The following is a 21669-nucleotide window of genomic DNA, read 5'->3' on the forward strand; positions in this document are numbered from 1 at the left end:
AATCCAACAGCCATGGAAGAGAAGATAACTAAATCTGACTTCATGAAAATAAAACATGTCTGCTTGGAAAGAAACAAAAACCATCATAAGCCAAGTCAAGACAAATAATAAACTGGGGAAAATACAAAAAAAGAAAAAAAGGAAAAAGGAAAGGAACAGAATAATTCACAGTAAAGAAATATAAACGATTTATATTTGAAAAGATGCTCTATCTCAATCATATGAAAGATGAAAATTAAAATTACACTGGATACACCATTTAAAAAATAAACATTTAAATTTTAGTTTTGTGTGTTTTTCTAAATCATTTCTATTGTGGTAACATATACGGAACAAAAATGTACAATTTTAATCATTTTAAGTGTTCAATTCAACGGCACAAAGTGCATCATAGCAATGTACAAACTTCACCACTATTTCTAGAACCTCTTCATCATCCCAAACAGAAACTCCGTGCTCAATGAACAATAATTCTTTGCACAACCTCTATTCTACTTTCTGTCTCTATTAATTTGCCTATGCTAGGTACCTCTTTTAAGTAGAATCACACATGTCCCTTTGTGTTTGACTTATTCCATTTAGCATGTTTTCATGGTTCATCCATGTTGTAGAATGTATCAGAATTGCATTCCTTTCTATGGCTGAATATGTATGTATGTATGTATGTATGTATGTATGTATGTATGGTATATACCTCATTAAAATTTCTAAAAAATCCTGAGTCCTGGCCGGTCGCTCAGTGGTTAGAGTGTTGGCCAGCAGACCGAAGGGTCGTGGGTTTGATTCCCAGTCAAGGGCACGTACCTTGTTTGCAGGCTCGGTCCCCGCTGGCCCAGTCAGGGCGAGTGTGGGAGGCAACCAGTCGATGTGTCTCTCTCACATGGATGCTTCCTTCTCTTTCTCTCTCTCTCTCTCTCTCTCTCTCTCTCTCTCTCTCTCTCCCCTTCACTCCCTCCCTTCCACACTCTAAAGATCAATGGAAAAAAATCCTCACCCGAGGATATGTATCTTTAAAAACTGATTTTAGAGAGGAAGGGAGAGAGAGAGAGAGAGAGAGAGAGAGAGAGAGAGAGAGAGAGAGAGAGAGATGTGAGAAACATTGGTCCTTTTCTTTTAGTATGTGGTCTGACTGGGCATCGAACCCAAAACCTGGGTATGTGCCCTGACCAGGAATTAAACCCGCCACCTTCTGGTGTACGGGACAATGCTTTAACCAACCAAGCCACACCAGCCAGGGCCGGTACACATTTTGTGTATCCATTCATCGGTTAATGGACACCTGCACTGTTTCCACCTACTGGTTGTTCGGGGAATTGTGAATAATGCTGCTACGAACACGGGTGTACAAGTATCTGTCTGAGTCGCTGCTCCCAATTCTTCTGGTAAATATCCAAGAGTGGAATTGCTGGGTCACACGGTAACCCTCTATTTAATCTTTGAGGAACTGCCAAACTGGGTTCCACAGCGGCTGCGCCAGTTTACATTGCCACCAGAAACACACCAAGGTTCCAATTTCTCCACATCCTCACCAGCACTTGTCATTCTCCATCTTTCCACGTGCTTATTGGTCGTTTGTGTATCTCCTTTGGAGAAATGTCTACGCAAGTGTGTTGTCTCCTTTTGAACTGGGTTTTCTGTTGCTGCAGTAGGAGCTCTTTATATATTCTAGGTGTTAATCCCTTATCAGATATGTAACTTGGAAATATGCTCTGATTTTATGTGGATTGTCTTTTCACTTTTCTGAATAGTATCCTTTGATATATGCAAGTTTCTGATCTTGATGAAGTCAAACTTCTTATTTTGAAATAATTTTAGATTTACAGAAAGCTCAAAGATAACAGAATTCTAGTATACCCTTCACCCAGCTTCCTCTAATATTAACAGAAGTTAACCAAGCTATACACTATATCAGGATTTCACCAGTATTTCCACTACTATCCTCTTTCTGTTCTGTCCCAAGATCAAATCGAGGCTACCATATTCCATTTAGTCATTATGGCCCCCTCTGGTCTGTTCAAGTTTCTTGGTCTTTCCTTGTTTTGTTTTTTTCTGTTGTTGTTTTTATGATCTTGCCAGTTTTGAACAGTACTGTTAGGTATTTTGTAGAATGTACCTCAGCTTGGGTTTGTCTGATTTGTGATTAGACTTGACGTGATGAAGGTTCCAGTGTTTTGGGGAGAAGAAAACAGTAGATATGAGCTGTCCTTCGGATCACATAGTACCAGGGTGCACATGTCAACAACATGTCTTATCACTGGTGATGCTGACCTTGATCACCTGGTTGTGTGGTGGGATCTGTCAGGTTTCTCTGCTGTAAAGTTTCTCTTTATCCCTTTCTACTCTCTATTCTTTAGAAGCAAGTCACTAAGACCAGCCCATCCTCAAGAGGAGGGGAATTAAGTTCTACCTCCTAGAGTGAAGAGTATCTATCTATCTATCTATCTATCTATCTATATTACTTGGAATTCTTTTGTAAGATAGGTTTAAGATAGAATGCTTTTGCCCTAACTGGTGTGGCTCAGTGGATAGAGCGTCGGCCTGCGGACTCAAGGGTCCCAGGTTCGATTCCGGTCAAGGGCATGTACCTTGGTTGGGGGCACATCCCCAGTAGGGTGTGTGCAGGAGGCAGCTAATCGATGTTTCTCTCACATTGATGTTTCTAACTCTCTATCCCTCTCCCTTCCTCTCTGTAAAAAAAATCAATAAAATATATTTTTTTTAAAAAGAACGCTTTTAACTTAACAGATCTTCAAAAGTCCAAATGTCTGACAGCAAACTGTTGGCAAGGCTGTATGGAGAAGAGGAACTCTTCTGGTAGGAGTGAAAATGGAACAATCCCTATGGAGGGGGCTTTGGCAATAGCTGGCAAAACTAAAAATCTATATACTCTCTGACCACCAGTTTTCCTGGGAATTTAATGGACTGATACGCTTGCATACATATAGAAACATTATTCACTGCAGCACTGCTTATAACAGCGAGGGGCAAGAAACAACTCAGCAGGGTCAGGAAAATTCTGTTTAAAATAAAGACTAACCGGGGAGAGAGGAGCCCCATCCAACATTAAAACATATTGTAAAGGTGGGACAACTGAAACACAAATGAACAGATCAGTGATACCAAAGTACAAATACAACATACGGAAATTTAGAATAAGCCAAAGGTTGCATTTCAAATGAACGGGGGGTGTGGGGGGGGAGGTGGAGAAAAGGGATGGATTAGTCAATAAATACTAGTTGTGATAACTGGTCCAGGAATTGGCAAACTACAGCCCCTGGGCCAAATCCAGTCACCTACATAAAGTTTACATATTGTCTGTGGCTGATTTCAGGTGCGTAGCTGTGACAAAGACCATATGGTCTACAATGCCAAAAATATTTGCTATGTGGTCCTTCACAGTAAAATTCTGACCTTTAAGAAAATGAAGTTATTTATCTACTTCACTTCCTACACCAACTAAATTCTATATGGATAAAAAAATTTAAATCTTATAAACAATTAGAAAGAAAAGAATATGGTCACCTCAAGAATGGGAAAAGGCTTTCTAAGCAAGACAAAACCCAGAAGCCATAAAAAAGAAAACATAAAATCTGGCTTCATAAACATTTAAAAATATCTAGAGTGTAAAAAACACCATAAACATGTGATAAAGCAAGTACGGTAAAATGTTAATGACAGAATCCAGTGGATGGGTATAGAGGTGTTCACTGTAAAATTCTTTCAACTTTGCTGTATGCTTGAAATTTCACAACATATTCCTGAAAAACAAACAAACAAAACAAAACAAACAAAAAAAAAAACACCACACACACACCTATAAAGCTAAAAGAAAATTAACAAATGGGGAAAATAAAATGTCTCCAGACATTTTGGTTGGTTTGCAATTTTTGATAATTGTTCATTCATTCAACAAATATTAACATAACATTTGCTATGTGTCAGGCACTGTTCTAGGTGCTACAGATACTACTGTGAATGAAATGAAGTCCCTGTCCTTGTGAGCTCAGCTTGGAACCCAAATTGTTTCCTTATGCTAAATGGCTCAGCATGAAGTGGCTGGTATGAGTATTCTTAAGGTTTTTTATATGAACAATACTTTTTCTTATTTGCTTACTATAGGTATCCCTCAATATCTGAACTCTAGTCATCAGAATTTAGAATTGAACAGATTGCCCTAACCAGTTTGGCTCAGTGGATAGAGCATCGGCCTGTGGACTGAAAGGTCCCAGGTTCGATTCCGGTCAAGGGTATATACCTTGGTTGTGGGCACATCCCCCCCTTGGGGGTTTGCAGGAGGCAGCTGATCGATGTTTCTCTCTCACTGGTGTTTCTAGCTCTCTGTCCCTCTCTCTTCCTCTCTGTAAAAAATTCAATAAAATATATTTTAAAAAAAAAGAAAAAAAGAATTGAACAGATTGCCCTGGCCGGCTTGGCTCAGTGGATAGAGCGTCAGCCTGCCGACTCAAGGGTCCCAGGTTCGATTCCGGCCAAGGGCACATGCCTGGGTTGTGGGCTCAATCCCCAGTGGGGGTCGTGCAGGAGGCAGCCGATCAATGATTCTCTCTCATCATTGATGTTTCTATCTCTCTCTCCTTCTCCCTTCCTCTCTGAAATCAATAAAGAAATATATTTTAAAAAGAGAATTGAACAGATTTAAATAAATGTTTAGATTAAATCCTAACCCTCTGACATTGAGAATATGAACCAAATAAATTTGGATATTAAACTCTTACTATCTTAATTAAAGAAGAGAACAGCCCTGGCTGGTGTGGCTCAGTTGGCCAAGTGCTGTCCCATGCACTGAGAGGTCGCAGGGCACATGGTCCCCAGTAGGTGGCATGCAGGAGGCAGCCGATCCATGTTTCTTTCTCTCAAATTAAAAAAAGGCCACCATTAATAAAATATGTAAAGATCAGGAAGGGAACAGATTTAGATAGTAAGGGATACTTTTCATTGGCCACAGAGCACTTTGACTCAACACCGTTCAAAGGCAGACCCTGTTCATAAGACATTTCTAGGAAGCCGGACTGAATCATAATATGTGAGGACTTCCACAAAATGAGTATATTTCTAGAAAACATCAAATTCCAAAATTGGTAGAAATAAACAAAATAATAATAAAATACTCAGGCCCTTTTATTTTATTTTTAAAAAATACTTGGATTGATTTCAGGGAGTATAGGAGAGGGTAGAGAGATAGAAACATTAATTAAGGATGAGAGAGAATCATGGATCAGCTGCCTCCTGCACACCCCCAACTGGGGATTGAGTCTGCAACCCGGGCAAGTGCCCTGACCGTGAATCAAACTGTGACCTCCTGGTTCATAGGTCAACACTCTACCTCTGAGCCACACTGGCCGGGCACAGGCCCTTTTAAAGGTGAGTTTTACCAAGCTTTCAAGGGACAGATAATCTATATATATAACGAGCCAGGGGCCATCGCATCCGAGACAACAGAATGGACAACCGAACAGGCTGAGTGGGGCGACCAGGCCAGCAGGGGGGTTAGTGAGGGACAACCAAACGACTGAACAGCAGGCTGCGTGGGGTGACCAGGCCAGCAAGGGGGCAGTGAGGGGCAACCAGGACGGCGGGTGGGGGGCAACCATGCCGGGGGGGGGCAGTTGGGGGCAACCAGGCTGGCAGGGGGGGCAGTAAGGGGCGACCAAGCTGGCAGAGGGGGGCTGTTGGGAGCGACCAGGCTGGTGTGGGAGGGGGGGTGTTAGTGGCGATCAGATCGGCAGGCAGAGGTGGTTAGGGGTGATCAGGCTGACAGGGTGGCCAGTTAGGGGAAATGAGGCAGGCAGGCAGGTGAACAGTTAGAAGCCAGTGGTCCTGCAGTCGGACATCCTCCGAGGGGTCCCGGATTGGAGAGGATGCAGGCTGGGCTGAGGGGACCTCAGTTCTTATATAAATTTCTTCAAAAAAGAGAAATAGCAAAAGTTGCCCAATTCATGTCATGAGGCTGCTTTGTTTCAATGCAACATAAACAGAAAAGGATATTATAGGGCCACTTCACTGATGGACACAGATGCAAATATCCTAAATACAGTCTCTAATAAAATGTGTTTAAAAATATTTAAACATACTATCTAATAAAAGAGTAATATGCAAACTAACCATCACTCCGCTACACCCACCAGCCAATCAGGAGTATGCAAATTAACCCAACTAAGATGGCTGCGGCCACGGAGCGAGCAGGAGGCTTGGGTTTCTCCCACAATAGAGGAAGCCATGCTTTCCACACACCCTGGTGGGCCCAGGCCTCCGCTTAAGGCTACAAAGTTTCAATTATAGAAGAAAAATAAATCCCAACAAAAATGGCTGTGGCCACGGAGCGAGCAGGAGGCTTGGCTCCGCTCAAGGCTACAAAGTTTCAATTGTAGAAGATACATAAATCCCAGTTACCAGGGCCTCCGCTTGGGTCACCGGGGGGCGTGGCCGGCCTGCAAACCACCACAGGCCCCTCGCCCAGGCCACCCCATGCCCCAAGGGTACCCCCACCCTGATCTGGGACACCCTTCAGGGCAAACCAGCCAGCCCCCACCCATGCACCAGGCCTCTATCCTATCTAATAAAAAAGTAATATGCAGATTGACCATCACTCCAACATACAATATAGCTGCCCCCATGTGGTCAAAGATCCTGCCCCCATGTGGACACAAGATGGCCGCCACAAGATGGCCAGCAGGAGAGGGCAGTTGGGAGGCACCCGGCCTGTAAGGGAGGGCAGTTGGGAGGCACCCGGCCTGCAAGGGAGGGCAGTTGAGAGGGACCAGGCTTGCAAGGGACGGCAGTTGGGGGAGATCAAGCCTGCAGGGGAGGGCAGTTAGGGGTGACCAGGCCGGCAGAGGAGAAAGTTGGGGGCGACCGGGCCTGCAGGGAAGGGCAGTTGGGGGGGGCAGGCCTGCAGGGGAGGGCAGTTGGAGGTGATCAACCCTGCAGGAGAGGGCAGTTAGGGCTGACCAGGCTGGCAGAGGAGGGAAGTTGGGGGCAAACAGGCTGGCAGGGGAGCAGTTAGGTATCAATCAGGCTGGCAGCGGAGTGGTTAGGGGGTGATCAGGCTGGCAGGCAGAAGTGGTTATGGGGCAATCAGGAAGGCAGGCAGGCGAGCAGTTGGAAGCCAGCAGTCCTGGATTGTGAGAGGGATGTCCGACTGCCAGTTTAGGCCCGATCCTACCGGGATCAGACCTAAACAGGCAGTCGGACATCCCTTGAGGGGTCCCAGATTGGAGAGGGTGCAGGCTGGGCTGAGGAACACACACACCCATGCACGAATTTTGTGCACAGGGCCTCTAGTTTCCTAAATAATAATTCTGCCAAAAATTCATGAGTAAAGGTTAGAAAAACCCAAATAGAGAAACATCTTCAAAGCAACTGACTTGTACTTTTTTCCCAATTTATTATTATTATTACCATTTTAAATTAATTTAGTAAAAAGTTTTTCAATTACAGTTTACTTTCAACATTATTTTGTATTGGTTTCAATGCAGCACAGTGATTAGACAATCATATACAGTCAAATCTCGTTTCTTGAACAATTCAGTTCTCCACCAAGTTATTCAAAGAAAAATGTCTCGGTTGTCGAACCAAACTTCGGTTTTCGTCCTGACAACCCTTTCATGCTGAGATAGCATGACAAAAAAAAGTATGTCTCAGGCAATGAGAGAATGCTTTCATTGCTGATGAAATCAACCATTAGCACAATTTTAAAACATAAAGAGGCCACCAAGAGTGGTAATGTTATTTCACGTCTCTCTTTTCTGATTTTATTTGGGTCTTCTCTCTGCGTTTCTTGATGAGTCTGGCTACAGGTTCATCAATCTTGTTTATCTTTTTGAAGAATCAGCTCTTGGTTTTACTGATCTTTTTTTTTAGTCTCTATGTCACTTATTTCCACTCTGATCTTTATTATTTCCTTCCTTCTGCTTACTCTGGGCTTCTCTTGATTTCTTTCTAATTCTTTAAGTTGCAGGGTTAGATAACTTATTAAAAGTGGGTTTTTTGTTTGTTTTTTGAGGTAGGGCTATAATGCTATGAACTGCCTCTCAGGACTGCTTTCACTGTGTCCCATAAATTTTGGGTTGTTGTGTGTGTTCATTTGCATTTGTTTCCAGGATGTTTTTTTTATTTCTTCTTTGATCTCTTTGGTAACCCATTCATTATTTAATAACGTGCTATTTAGCCTCCATATGTTTGAATGTTTTTGAGTGTTTTTACTGTGATTTCTAATTTCATGCCATTGTGATCTGAGAAGATGTTTGATATGATTTCAATCTTCTTAAACTTGTACTTAGTGTTCTAACATGTGGTCTATCTTTAAAAATGTCTCGTGTGCACTTGAGAAGAATGTACATTCTGTAGCTTTGGGGTGAAATGTTCCGAAAATGTCAATTAATTACATCTGATCATAACCCATGGACACAGACAATAGAGCGGTGAAGGCCTGGGAGGGGTGGGTATGAGGTGGAGGGGGTCAATGGGGAAAAGAACCCACAAAATAACAAAGGGGACATCTGTAATACTTGCAGCAATAAAGATAATTTCTTTTTTGAAAGATTGGTAATGTTGCTGAGGGTATGAAAGAAACAATGGTCACAGGCAATGGAAGAGGTAGAAGAACTGTTGTTGATTTGGATAAAGAAAAAGCAGTTAGCCAGGTAACAGCACTTCGGAGGCAGTGATATGTGAGCAAGCAAAGATGCTGCATGCTGACCTGAAAGACACCTCTGGGCCGAGTGTTGAAAGTGAGGTAAGTAAGGCTAGTGGGATGGTTCGATAAATGTCAGAAAAGAAGTGTTTGTTTCTAGATTAAACAGTATATTAGACATGTACTGCATATAAGAAAGGTTAAAACGGAATCATTTGGGGGTATGGAGCAGATTAATTCCATTTACATTCTTTCTAATAGGAAAAATGATTTGGTTTTCGAACAAATCGCTTCTCAAATAGCCTTCTGGAAGGAATTAAGTTCGAGAACCGAGGTTCCACTGTACTTCACAAAGTGTTCCCCCTGATATTTCCAGTACCTACCTGGTACCATATCCACTACCTAGTTATCACAATATTATTGACTATATACCTTATGCTGTACTTTACTGACCTGTACTTTTGAAACATATCAAGGTCATAAAAGGCAAAGGAAGACTGAATAACTCTTCCGGATTAAAGGAGACTACAAATTCAATGCAATGTGTGTGATCTTGAACTGGATCCTGGACTAGGGAGAAACAGCTATAAAGGACATTATTGGGACGACTGATAACATCTGAATATGGACTGTATATAACACAAAGTATTACATCAACGTTAAATTTCCTGATATTGACAAGTGTACTGTGGTTATGGAAGAAAAAAAGTCCTTGTTCTTAGGACAGACATGCTGTAGTACTTAACCCTTTGCACTCGCTTGCTTTTTTCTCGATTCCTTTATTCTAATGCTAACTGTGTCGAGTCACACTCGACATCCGAGTGCAAAAGGTTAAGGGTCATGTCTGCCACCAACTCAAATGATTGGGGGGGGGGGTAATGTTATATGGGGGAGGGGGTGAGAGCAGGAAGGAAGGAGGAAAGGAGGAGAAAAGAAAGGTGACAAAAATAACAATGCTCCCTGAATTAATATATCAATTCAACGCAACCTCAATAAAAATTCTTGAATGCTTTTGAGGGACTTGGCTAAATCAACTTTGAAAAATAAGAGCAAAGTGGGAGCTATTGAGACATTCTATAAAGCCATAATAATAAAGACAGTGAGGTTCTAGCACAAGAAAGAACAAGTAAATCAATGCAACAGATTAGATCACTCAAGACAGACCCATGTACATGAGGTAACTAGAAACGAGATGAGGTACTACTATTTAGGAGATGGTACTGGGGAAACTGCCCACTATATGAAGGAAAATAAAACCAGAATCTACCACATTATACCATATTCAAAACTGAATTTAAAGACCTGAATGAGAAAGGTAAAACTCTACAGTGAAAACCATCGTTGCGATCCAGAGGTAGGGACACAGAAGATTCTGAAAGCACAGATTGTAAGACAAAAAAGTGATGCATTTTCGCACCCCCCCCCCAAATGAAGAGCAGGTAGCCATCCTTGGGGGAATCATTAAGCAAAATGCAGGAGGCATATCCCATGGTGTCTTTGGGACCAATTAGAAGCAAAGCACTAACATACACATGGCAATACAGACAGATCTTTAAACAAATGCAGTGCGGAGTTATACCAAGTTCAGGGGGGAAATGAAGACTACAGCACTGTGTCATTTGTGTAAAGCGAAGACACAGACAACTCTAAACAACACTAGATGTTTTCAAAGAATACATTTCAAACACGACAGAGAAGCTGCCTACAGCTATGGGAATTGGGCGTAAAAAGGGAAAGATAAGGCAAGAGAAGGCCGTTGTCCTGACCTATTATAGAAACCTACTGTGAACTAGACAAGCATGATTAACCCAAACCTCTGCATTTGAGGTCCTTTAAAAGCCCAAAAAAGAAAGCCAGTGGCTTTATTTGGTAATAAAGTCTGAAGCAGGCAAGCTATGTCACCTACTCAAACTCAGAAACTGCCACTGAGCACTTCCAGCGAATCCCACCCCAAATCAAATGCCTTTCAAAAGACGTTTTTAAAGAAGGTCAAGACTGAATAACACCACATCCCAATCTGGGCTCACTTTTCAGAAAACAAAATATTATAATTCTACTTTTTTTGTTTGTTAATCCTCGCCCGAGGATATTTTTCCATTGATTTTTAGAGAGAGTGGACGGGAGGGGGAGAGACAGAGAGAGATGTGAAAGAGACACATTGATTGGCTGCCTCCCACACGCACCCCGACCAAGGCTAGGGATTGAGCCTGCAACCAAGGTACATACCCTTGTCCAGAATCAAACCCAGAACCCTTCAGTCCACGGGCCAACGTTCTATCCACTGAGCCACCCTGGCCAGGGCTAATGCTACATTTTTAAAAGGGCCTGGTGGTAGAAGAAGACCTTTGCAGGACATTAAGAATTATTTTTTCCTGACTTTTTATAAATCTACTGAACTCTTAATAGAGGCTTTTGGGGAGAGTTGGGTCTGCTTTCCTATGCAACCCTAAAACATAAAGAATAGATCACCCGCATGAGAATAAGCTGGGGAGATGCAGCAGGGTGGTGAGGGAATGGCCTGTATTTTATCAAGTGTCCCAACTGCTTCTTGTTCTACCAGAGTTTAAAAATAACTGCATGAGAGTGTCCCATTCCGAGACAAGTATCACACCAACTTCAGCCCACTCTGTCCCTGCAATCTCCCACCATCTGACCTGGCTCGCCCCATACGTGTCCTGGCAAATTCCTGACGCCGAAGGCACCCCTCTCACCCCTCCCTTCAACCCAGAGCCACCGCTCACACCTCTGCCGAGAATCCACAGGCACTTACAACTACCCCTCTCTGCCTCTCCTCCCACAGGGGCTGTTTCAGACCTTGGCGAGTGGCACCAGAGACCTATCGGGGTCCCCCAAACTCGAAACCTTTCTCTTCATCCCTTCCGACCCTCACAACCGACTGTGGCGCCCACCCAAGTGTTCTGGAATCACCTGCACGCTGTGTGGTCTCCGTTGGTGAGTCTCCTCCACCATGGCATTCCCAGAGCCTAGCACACTGGTGCCGGCTCCCACTGGCTCCTCAGCCCCAGAGCCCCCTCCTCGCCCCTTCCTGGATCAGCTCTCCCCGGGGGGCGAGCCTAGGCTGTCCGGTGGAGGCGGAAGCAGGTCACTCACCGTCTTTCATACTCCATGTCCTGATAGGGCCTTCGGGGACCGCTAGGGTCCCTCTTCAGCCGCTGGCTCCGTTTCACTTCCCAGCCACCGCCGCTGCTGTCACCATGATCTGCCAGCCTGGGCGATGCCTCCTGCAAGGACTCTGGGGAGAGAGGCAGGAAGAAAGGGGTCAAAGCAGCTGGGGCAGCGGGGGGCTCCTCGAGAAACCCCCGTCTGTCAAGGCGCTCTGCTCCCTCTTGGTCCAGGGACGGTGTTTCTCATCTCCAGCGCTCCGGGGGCCCCGACCCGCTCCACTCTTTTCCCCATCCTTTCCCCACCAACGTGAGGCCAGAGCTCAAGGGGCAAGGCCTTGGGCGGACACGGAGCGCCCTGCGGAGAGAGACCTGGTGGTGCCACCCATTCTGTGATCAGAGCGTTGACACCTGAAACTGGCAGATGAGTTCAAGGCCGGAGCTACCTGCGCACGGGAGCTCTGAGTGCTGAGTGACGTTAGCACCGTAGGCCCGGGTGCGAGACTTCACAGGAGCAGTCCCAGGCGCCCCCCATGGGCCCCCAGGTGCCACTCATCCTCCCAACAAGAGGCTGGCTGCTCCTGGCAGGAGACCGGGAAAGGCTGAGGGGGCGAAGGGGCTACCTTGGCAATGAGACAGCTGCCGCCTCCCTGGGCTCCTGGCCAGCACAGCTCTGGCCCTCAGAGGGCCAGTGGCTCAGCCCTGAGTGCGGTCTCTTCCGTGCAGCCAGGCCCCAAGGCAGCTCCCTCCCTAGGGTCCTGGGCCCCAGTTATTCAGAGGCCAAGGAGCCCTTTGGAGGCTGTTCCCAACCACTGCGCTCTTCCCACCCCCGGGGCGTGAGATCTAAGGAAATCCCGGGAGCCATGTGACCTGGCCAGGGGTCACCAGGCCGTATCCCAGAATCTTCAGGCCTGCCCTCTGGGCAGCAATTAGGAAAGCCAGGCAGGAACAGTACCTACTAGGCTGCCACCACACCTTTCCTCCATGCATACACACACACACACACACACACACACACACACACCGATTTTCTCTTCCTCCTCAAGCCGCAGGGAACCAGAGTTGCCTGCTCCCAGATGGGTAAGAGTTAGAATCCCAACCAGGGGCCCCAGTGGATAAGTGTCCATACAAAACCCTCGTCAGACTCTGGCAGAGGGGCCGGAGGCACACACCGGTATCCACAACACGCAAGGGCGAGTCAGACACGCGCCCCAAATAACTCCGGGCCAAAATCACAGACAGGGACCAACAACAAATACGGGCCATAAGCACCCCCCTGCAATGGATGAACATCACAGTCAACAGACAACCCCCCCCCTCCCCGCAAGAAGGGGCAATAAGTCATACACCCTTTCCTTGCATTCCCTCCCTACCCAGGAGGCAGGTTAGGGCCAGGCGCCGGAAGACTCCCTATGGATAAGGACCTCTCCCATGAGCAGGGTGCGACCAGAGTTAGACACACACTGCGAGGATAAAGACCAGGGTCATAGAGACGTTCTCCCTCCTCCTCTAACTCCCAACTCCCAAGGATCCGAGGCTCAGCACACTTTCCCACGGACAGACAGACCAGACAGACAACACCTCCTCCCGCCGGTAGATAAGAAACAAAGTTGCAGACACCTGCCTCCCAGCGGATCAAGTTCCGCGTCGCACACACCCCGGCAGCCCACTCCCATCCGCCTCTCCCTTCCCCCAACCCGCGTGCACCCCTCCTGCGCCCCGATCGCGCACGCGCCCCCTCGGTCTCAAAAGGAGTCAAAAATTCAAGACAACCCCTCCCGGGCTCAGCCCGCGCACGCATCCCTCGGTCCCGGCCCGCAGCCCCGCGCTCTCGCCCGGTCCACGCGCCCCCCGGCCCCCGGCCCCGCACCTCCGCCCCCGCGACCCGCGTCGGTCGCTGCTCACCTCGGCTCGGGCTGTCAAGGGAGGGCTCCCAGACATCACCTCGGCCCTCCGCCACCTCCACCAACTCGCCCAGCTCCGCAGGAGCCGCTGCGCGCCCCGAGCCAAGTTCAAAGCTGGAGGCGCAAAGGCGCCGGGAGGAAGGGGGAGAAGCGCCGGGCGCGCTGCCCTCCCCGGCAGACCCGCCGCCGCCTACTCCCCGCTAGCCGCAACCACCAGCACAAAATGGCGACCAGGAGCGGGGAGCCGGCGCTCCGACCACCATCCACCTACTGAGGGAGCGCGCTCTGGCTGGCCGCGGCTATTGGTCGCCCTCCGCCATCGGCCAGCCCCGGGCCGCTCTGATTGGCAAGCGACTGCCACCTCCCCGGCCCCCGGCCCCGTGCGAACGCCTGCTAGTGGAGAAGAGGAGGAGTTACTTGGCCAATCGGGCGAGGCCCGCTCTTTAGACGCGGAGCTTCCTTCCAAGATGAAAGCCGAGCGGAAGCTCTGCCTCTTTCCACGGAGGGCAAGGGAAACCCGGTGCGATTGGCTGGGAACTGCACCCACACACGCCCCCCCCCCCAAATGTCATCGCTTTCTTCTCACCGAGGAAAGGAGGAGACCCGGCAGGCCCCTGGGGCAGAACTCCCATAGCTTAACCGAGAGAATCAGGAAATGGTTGCTCTATTAAGGCTGTGCCACAGGGAGCAAAGAGGGCTGCTCAGCGCCTCAACTCGCTTGAAAAGAACCTCTAGATGGACTGGGACCTATTTCGTGCGGAGGGGGCGGAGCGACAATCGGCGCGCCCGGGGCCACTGCGGCTGCGCAGAGTTCCACTTCCGGCCCCGCCCCTGAGAGCCTGCAGCACCGTCTGTCATGGCGCCCGGACTGTTAGGTTTGTACGCTCGCCGCCTTTTGGCAGCGGCGGCGACGCGAGGGCGCCTGGCTGCCCGGGTTCGCTGGGAATCCAGCTCCGCTAGGGCTGTGATCGCTCCGCCCGCCGCGGTGGGGAAGCGGAGGCGGGAACCGACAGTTCACTGGCAGGAGGACCCAGAACCCGAGGACGAAAACCTCTATGAGAAGGTGAGAGAGGGGAAACGGGACGCCAGTAGGGTCAATCGGGGGCGGCGGACGGGGCGCCGTAGAGGACTTTCTTAGGCGGTTGAGGATTGCGCAACTGGTAAATCCTCGAAGACTTGTGTATTTTGCTTAGCTCGTTGTCCTCATTTTCCCCGTGTTATCTTCGGTTCAGAGCCAGAGGAGAGACTGACCTTATTTTGCAGAAAGGTATCAAACCTGATTGGACGCTTGCGCGGTGCCAGTCTTCTAAACATTTTACAGACATTAACTTACGTGATCCTCCAAACAACTGTGTCTCTTAGGTACTGTTAGTATACTCCCTGTACAGGTGATGAAACTGAAGCACAGAGATGCCAGGTCACTTGCCCAAGTTCACATAACTGAATGTGCGGCAGGACACATTTGAACTTGGGTCTCCCAGGTGTCCCGTGCTGTGTGATAGCAGAGGCTCTGAAATCAGAATGCCTGGGTTGGAATACAGGCACTGACAGCTACTCACCTAAGTGACCTTGGGAAGCAACTTAACCCCTTAGTGCCTCAGTTTCTTTGTAAAATGGGAAAAGTATTAGGACACCTTTTTAAAAAATACTAAACCTGCATCGTATAATTAAATGAGTCAAAATGCTCAGAACAGCATCTGGCACTTAGTAAGTACTCAGCATTTAGAAGGTGTTACTTATTATTGCCATTTTCCAACTCGTTGGGATATTGTGAAGTCTGTGTATGTGAAAAGGCCTGGCACATAAGAGGTACTTCATCAATATTAATCTCTGGTTGAGGGACTTGGATATATAGGATGCTCCTTCATTCATCCATTCATTCTGTAAATAGGTATTGAGGGCCCACTGAATTCCAGGCACAGTTCAGGGCCTGGGGGACCAGCAGTGTAGAAATCAGATAAAGCCCTTGCTCTTATATAGTTTATACGATAGTGGAAAACACAGAAGATAAACATGTCAAATACTAGAAAATGGTAATATAGAGCATGCAATTGGTGATATAAGATAATGTGATATACAGGATCTGTGGGATGCTACTTTGGTAAACTAATACGTGCTAGAAAGAATGTTAAGCAGGATAAATGGATCGAGAGTGACTTGGAGGTTGGTGGTAATTTTATTAGGTTGAACCATAGGAAATGGCCAATATTCAACCATTTTTGACCAAAGAAAATGGCAGTTTCCAATAGTTCAACTTAATAGACAATGTGACTAGGGAATGCCTCTTAAGAGAAGATGAGAAGCCAAAACTTTGAATAAGGAGGCAGATCCAGCCACGACTCCATCTGGGGGAAAGGCTTTCCATTTCCAGGCAGAGGGAGCAGTAAGTGCAAAGGCCCTGTGGTGGGAAGGAGCTTGACAAGTCCTAAGAACAGAAAGAGAGGAATTGAGGGAGTGAGGGGAGACTGATTGGAGGTGAAACTGGAGAACAGCTTATGCATGGCCAGGCACCTGTGCGTATTGACCTCTTCTCCTTCCACAGAACCCTGACTCTCATGGCTACGACAAGGACCCTGTTGTGGATGTCTGGAACATGCGGGTCGTCTTCTTCTTTGGCTTCTCCATCGTCTTGGTCTTCGGCACCACCTTTGTGGCTTATCTGCCTGACTACAGGTTCATGGGGTGTCCAAGCGAATGGGATGGCGGGGGGGGGCAGAGGTAGGGGTGGGAGTCGAAGGGGACTCTGCCAGGAGTCCTGTCCTGTACTGTTGAGGAATGGGGAGCTACGGTGGGGATTGGTGTCCAGTGAGGCTTCCTCATGTCTCCCCTCCCCCATGCTGCTGCCTCCAGGATGCACGAGTGGGCCCGCCGGGAAGCTGAAAAGCTTGTAAAATACCGCGAGGCCAATGGTCTTCCCATCATGGAATCCAACTGTTTTGACCCCAGCAAGATCCGGCTACCAGATGAGGACTGATTGGATGCCCAGTGGATCTCAAGAAGCACCACCTTTTCTACCCCCTGCCTGCCATTCTGCCCTCTCCGCAGAGCACCTTATTAAAGGGACTGAAAATCTGGCTGGCTGGTGTTACTTTTGTTGTGGGAGTGGGGGTGTCAGACCTTAAGAGGGCCACTGCAGTCTTTCCTGGGTCTTCTGGTTATCTATTGCTGTGTAACAAGCATCCTCAAACTTAGTGGCTTTAAATGACAATTTAGTATTGTCTTTCATGGTCCTATGCTTGACTGGGCTCAGGCGGTTCTTAGGGTCAGATGGTGGCTGGGGCTGGATTCATTTGAAAGCTCATCTGGGCTGGACATCCGAGATGGCTTCTTCACGCGCATGTCTGGCACTTCAATCTTCTTCCAGGGCGCCTCTGTCTCCAGGAAGTTCCTCCAGGTCCACCCTCCCCACCCCAAGGGTAAACACTCTCCCAAGTTGTCACAGTGCAGGTTCATTTGTCTAGTTCAGTACTTCATGTAAGTGCATGGAGACATTTTTGCATCTGACTTCTTTCATTTAGCGCTGTTTGTGAGATCCACGTTGTTACATGGTCAGTAGTTACATTACTGTGCTCTCTTCCATTGTGTGAATAGACCACACTTCATCCATTCTAGTGTCAGTGGGTATTTGGGCACTTCTCTGTCTGGGGCTATTAAGAATAAGTCTTGCCCTAACCGGTTTGGCACAGTGAATAGAGCTTCGGCCTGCGAACTGAAAGGTCCCAGGTTCGATTCCAGTCAAGAGCATGTACCTTCATTGCGGGCACATCCCCAGTAGGAGGTGTGCAGGAGGCAGCTGATCAATATTTCTCTCTCGTCGATGTTTCTAACTCTCTATCCCTCTCCCTTCCTCTCTGTAAAAAATCAATAATAAAAAAAAGGAATAGCCGAAACCGGTTTGGCTCAGTGGATAGAGCGTCGGCCTGCGGACTGAAAGGTCCCAGGTTCGATTCCGGTCAAGGGCATGTACCTTGGTTGCGGGCACATCCCCAGTAGGGGTTGTACAAGAGGCAGCTGACCGGTGTTTCTAACTCTCCCTCTCTCTTCCTCTCTGTAAAAAATCAATAAAATATATATATTTTTAAAAAGAATAATTATTGGAGTGACTGAGGCCATAAGCGAGATTCCAGTGGCCGTGGGTCCCTAGGGACAGTCCCAGCCAAGCTGCTTTGACGGCACAAAGATGGGCTTGGTGATGGGCTGCACCATGGGCAGGGTGGCTGGGGCACTCTTTGGCACCTTTTTCTGTCTCAGGATCGGAATGTGGGGTCAGAAGCTGATGGCCTCAGGAAAACTGCCATGCCAAGTGGCGGCACCTTTGGCACATTCATGGCTATCGGGATAGGCATTTATGCTAATCAGCAATGGTTGCCCTCATCTACTCCATCCCATCAGTCCCAGCCCATGTACTATAATATAAAAGACTGAATAAAAAAAATTATTCTGTGGACATCTTTTGATGGACATATGCACTCATTTCTCTTGGGCATATATTTGGGAATGGAATTGCTATCAGGGGGTAGACAAGGTGACGAGCCTTAGTAAAGCATGCCAGGTTTCCCAACTACACTCCCCCATTTTGCAAGTGCTACATCCTCACCATCGCTCAACGTTCTCCATCTTTCTCATAGCAGCCATTTTGCTAAACAACTGGCCTTGTAAGGACTACATTGGGATGAAGGGGTGGGAGTTGAGTTCCTCCTGTGTGCCAAGCCCTGACAGTGCGCCAGGCATGGACAGACACCAGGATCTCCGTCCTCAGGAATTTCCCAGGGTGGGCGTGGTGGCCAGTAGGAGTGGTCAGAGAAAAACATGTTTTCACCCTACTGTTTGACCCCACGGGTATTTGAGCCATGATATTTGAAAATACGTTTTTTATTGAATGTTAGAAAGAGAGGAAGGGAGAGAGAGAGAGAGAAACATCGATGAGAGAGAAACACCAGTTGGCTGCCTCCTGCACGGCCCCCAGCAAGATGGAGCCTGAAACCCCGGCACATGCCCTGACCTGGAATCAAACCGGCAAGCTCTTGGTGCATTGAACCTTGATAATTTAGACCCAGCTTTGCTCCAGCAACATAACAGATATACACCTTCATCCTTCAGTTGAATAGAGCCTTTATTATGTGCAAGGCTCAGTGAACAAGACAGATAAACTACTTGACTGCAATCCTTGTGTTAGGGCCTGTCTCTGGAGGGACCTGAACTAAGATATTATCAGTTCTCAGGAAGTTTGCCTTAAGGTGAGGAGTAAGACTGAGAGTACACAGCACAGAAACAGGTAAGTTCCACCAGAAGGCTGGCTGGCTGGAATGTTACGATTACTGGAATCTTCCAGGAAAAGTGTGGCTAGAGATGAGGTTATGGAGGTGGTCATAGGCCATACCCCTAAGGCCCCATGGGCTGTGGTTAGGAGGAGTTTATATTTTACACACTACACAAAGTTGACCAGAAACTTACCGAAAACCCAACTTAGCAAAGCTCATCTTAGACAATCCTAGATGGAGATTGCTCACAGTTTTTCTCATGGATTACTCAGGAAATAAAAACGAACTCTTACCAGCTTCACAACGACTCTTACTGATAGACATACACACCGCAGAATAAACCAACAACAGCTAAAACTGTGGACTTTGAAATATGTTGAGGGAGAACAGATGGAAGGATCCTATGTTGCCAACAAAATGTGAACCTGGCCCTGGCTGGTTTGGCTCAGTGGATAGAGCTTCGGCCTGCGGACTCAAGGGTCCCAGGTTCGATTCCAGTCAAGGGCATGTACCTTGGTTGCGGGCACATCCCCAGTAGGGGGTGTGTAGGAGGCAGCTGATTGATGTTTCTCTCTCATCGATGTTTCTAACTCTCTCTCCCTCTCCCTTCCTCTCTATAAAAAAATCAATAAAATATATTTTAAAAAAAACACGTGAACCTGCAAATTTTGATCCTAAAATATTAGACTTGATGAAAACTAGCCACAAATAAAGTTCAGAATGATAGGAAAGCTACCCGACAAATAATTATTGAGTGCCTACTCGGAACCAGGCGCTTTCATAGGCAGTGGGGACACAGCAGGGAAAAAAGATGAAAAACTTCCCACCCTCATGGAGCTTATATTCTAGCAGAGGGAGACAGCTGATAAACAAGGCAACCAGTTGCATTGTTTGCATTAAGGGAAAACTAAAGCCAGTAAAGGGGATCAGGCTTGTAGGGTGGGAGAAACTTGTATTTAAATAGGGTCGTCAGCTTAGGTCTTGTTGAAAAGTGATTTTTTTTGGGAGGGGAAAAAACTGTGAAGAAAGTGAGAGATGAGACACACAGATGGAAGAGCGTTTCCGGGAGAGGGAACATCCTGTATAGTCCCTGAAGCAAGGATTGCTTGAGCAGTTCAGGGAGCAGCCTGAGGCCAAAGAGATAGCTGGGACAAAGTTATTACTGCTGAAATATAATCCGGACAAGAAAATGGATGCCTGGATCGAATCATCACTGTAAATATGAACCTGAAAATGATTCACCCCACCGAAAACAACTTCAGAAAAATGAAACTGGCCAGAATTGGCCACTGTGGGGCATTGAAGAAGGAATTAAATTGGTTCAGGATTCACTTGAGGGCAAACTTTCTCCATCAAAATTCACCTGAGTTTGCATAAATCCAATGATAAATGTTAATATTTGTAAGCAGAGCCAATACATCTGAGTCAGAGGGGCGAATCCAGGGCCAACCAGGATCCAGGCAAAGCACATAGGCATCAACCGTCATCAGAAAAGGTTCATTCACTCATTTATTCACTCATTCGTCCAACAAATATTTACCAAGTGCCTATTGTGTGACAGGGGATAAAGCAGTGAATAAAACAGGCAAAAGCTCCCTGTCCCTCTTGGAGCTGACTTCTCTATAGGAGACAGATAATAAATGCAAAGAATAATAATTTTGAGTAATGATCATATAGAGGTAAATAAGTAAAACGTAGCCCGATTGGCATGGCTCAGTGGTTGAGCATCGACCTATGAACCAGGAGGTCATGGTTCGATTCCCGGTCAGGGCACATGCCCAGGTTGTGGGCTGGATCCACAGTGGGGGGCGTGCAGGAGACAGCCAATCCATGATTCTCTCTCATCATTGATGTTTCTATCTCTCTCTCCCTCTCCCTTCCTCTCTGAAATCAATAAAAACATATTTTAAAAAAATAAGTAAAATGTATAATATGGTGGTAAGTGTTAAGGAGAAAAATGAAACAGGCAAGGGTATAGTGTGTGTGTGTGTGTGTGTGTGTGTGTGTGTAAATTTTAGCTAGCGTGGCCACGCAAAAGGCCTCACTTAGATGACATTTGAGAAAGACATACAGGAAATATCAACTATGTGACCTTATGTTCCCATTTTGCTCCTCTATCAGTTGGGCTTAATAACACTAACTACTTCCTAAGGATATTTAGAAGGTTAATCTGAGAGTGCTTACAACATTGCCTGTCACGAATTAGGTGTTTATAAACATTGGTGGGATGAATCCTCATTAACGTCGCGTCCATGGAAGGTCTTAAATAAGTGCCCTAAAAAATGAAATTATGGTAGTCATGATTTTGTGGATGTTCCGATTGTGCACTTGGAGTGGAGGGTAGTTTTGGAACCCTGACAGTCAGTACGGAGGGGTTTGGAGCCCGGTATTGAAAGAGGTGGCTTCTGGAGACACGGTTTGTAAACCTACTTAGGCCAGTTGGGGCCTTTATTTATTTATTATCTTTTTTATTGATTGTTTTTTAGAGAGAGGAAGTGAGAGGGAATAGAGAACTAGAAACATCGATGAGAGAGAAACATTGATCAGCTGCCTCCTGAACACCCCTCACTGGGGATGTGCCCGCAACCAAGGTACGTGCCCTTGCCCAGAATCTAACCCGGGACCTTTCAGTCCGAAGGCCGATGCTTTATCCACTGTGCCAAACCGGTTAGGGCCAGTTGGGGGCCTTTAGTAGCCGTCAGAAGAGTTGCAGGATTCTGGGAGTCAGTGAT

The 21669-nt window shown here is 47.0% G+C and overlaps 2 protein-coding genes and 1 pseudogene across 6 annotated transcripts in view; 2 read left to right on the forward strand and 1 right to left on the reverse strand.

The window, feature by feature from the left end:
* Window positions 1–14407, reverse strand: part of RBM10 (RNA binding motif protein 10) — a 31653-nt gene extending 17246 nt beyond the window's left edge. For 2 of the 4 annotated variants that reach the window (XM_079764937.1, XM_079764935.1), the window contains exons 1-2: window positions 14263–14403; window positions 11762–11903 (exon numbers count right to left, since the gene is read on the reverse strand). In XM_079764937.1, coding sequence (XP_079621063.1) covers window positions 11762–11903; window positions 14263–14308 — 188 coding nt within the window. In that variant the 5' untranslated portion in view covers window positions 14309–14403. Of the gene's footprint in view, window positions 1–11761; window positions 11904–14262 lie in introns of all 4 variants that reach the window. The other 2 variants (XM_079764934.1, XM_079764936.1) reach the window with 2 other exon arrangements.
* An 80-nt stretch (window positions 14408–14487) lies between these two features.
* Window positions 14488–16750, forward strand: NDUFB11 (NADH:ubiquinone oxidoreductase subunit B11). Its single transcript, XM_079764975.1, has 3 exons — window positions 14488–14739; window positions 16219–16349; window positions 16527–16750. Exons 1-3 carry the CDS (start codon window positions 14533–14535, stop codon window positions 16648–16650), a joined length of 462 nt encoding a protein of 153 aa, XP_079621101.1. The 5' UTR covers window positions 14488–14532; the 3' UTR covers window positions 16651–16750.
* Window positions 16751–17013: 263 nt separating this feature from the next.
* On the forward strand, window positions 17014–18132 carry LOC307095461 (reactive oxygen species modulator 1-like; annotated as a pseudogene). The gene is made up of 2 exons: window positions 17014–17092; window positions 17804–18132. The product of its transcript is annotated as a reactive oxygen species modulator 1-like (transcript).
* Window positions 18133–21669: the final 3537 nt, after the last annotated feature.

This window comes from Cnephaeus nilssonii (genome assembly GCF_951640355.1).
Source record: "Cnephaeus nilssonii genome assembly, chromosome: X".
NCBI classification, from domain to species: domain Eukaryota; kingdom Metazoa; phylum Chordata; class Mammalia; order Chiroptera; family Vespertilionidae; genus Cnephaeus; species Cnephaeus nilssonii.

What these genes read in the sequence shown, in the direction of transcription:
- NDUFB11 (XM_079764975.1), top strand. Translation starts at nt 14,533, where the DNA reads ATGGCGCCCGGACTGTTAGGTTTGTACGCTCGCCGCCTTTTGGCAGCG. An exon ending in ACGAAAACCTCTATGAGAAG is followed by an intron (nt 14,740 to 16,218) that starts GTGAGAGAGGGG and finishes CTCCTTCCACAG; the next exon opens with AACCCTGACTCTCATGGCTA. An exon ending in GCTTATCTGCCTGACTACAG is followed by an intron (nt 16,350 to 16,526) that starts GTTCATGGGGTG and finishes TGCTGCCTCCAG; the next exon opens with GATGCACGAGTGGGCCCGCC.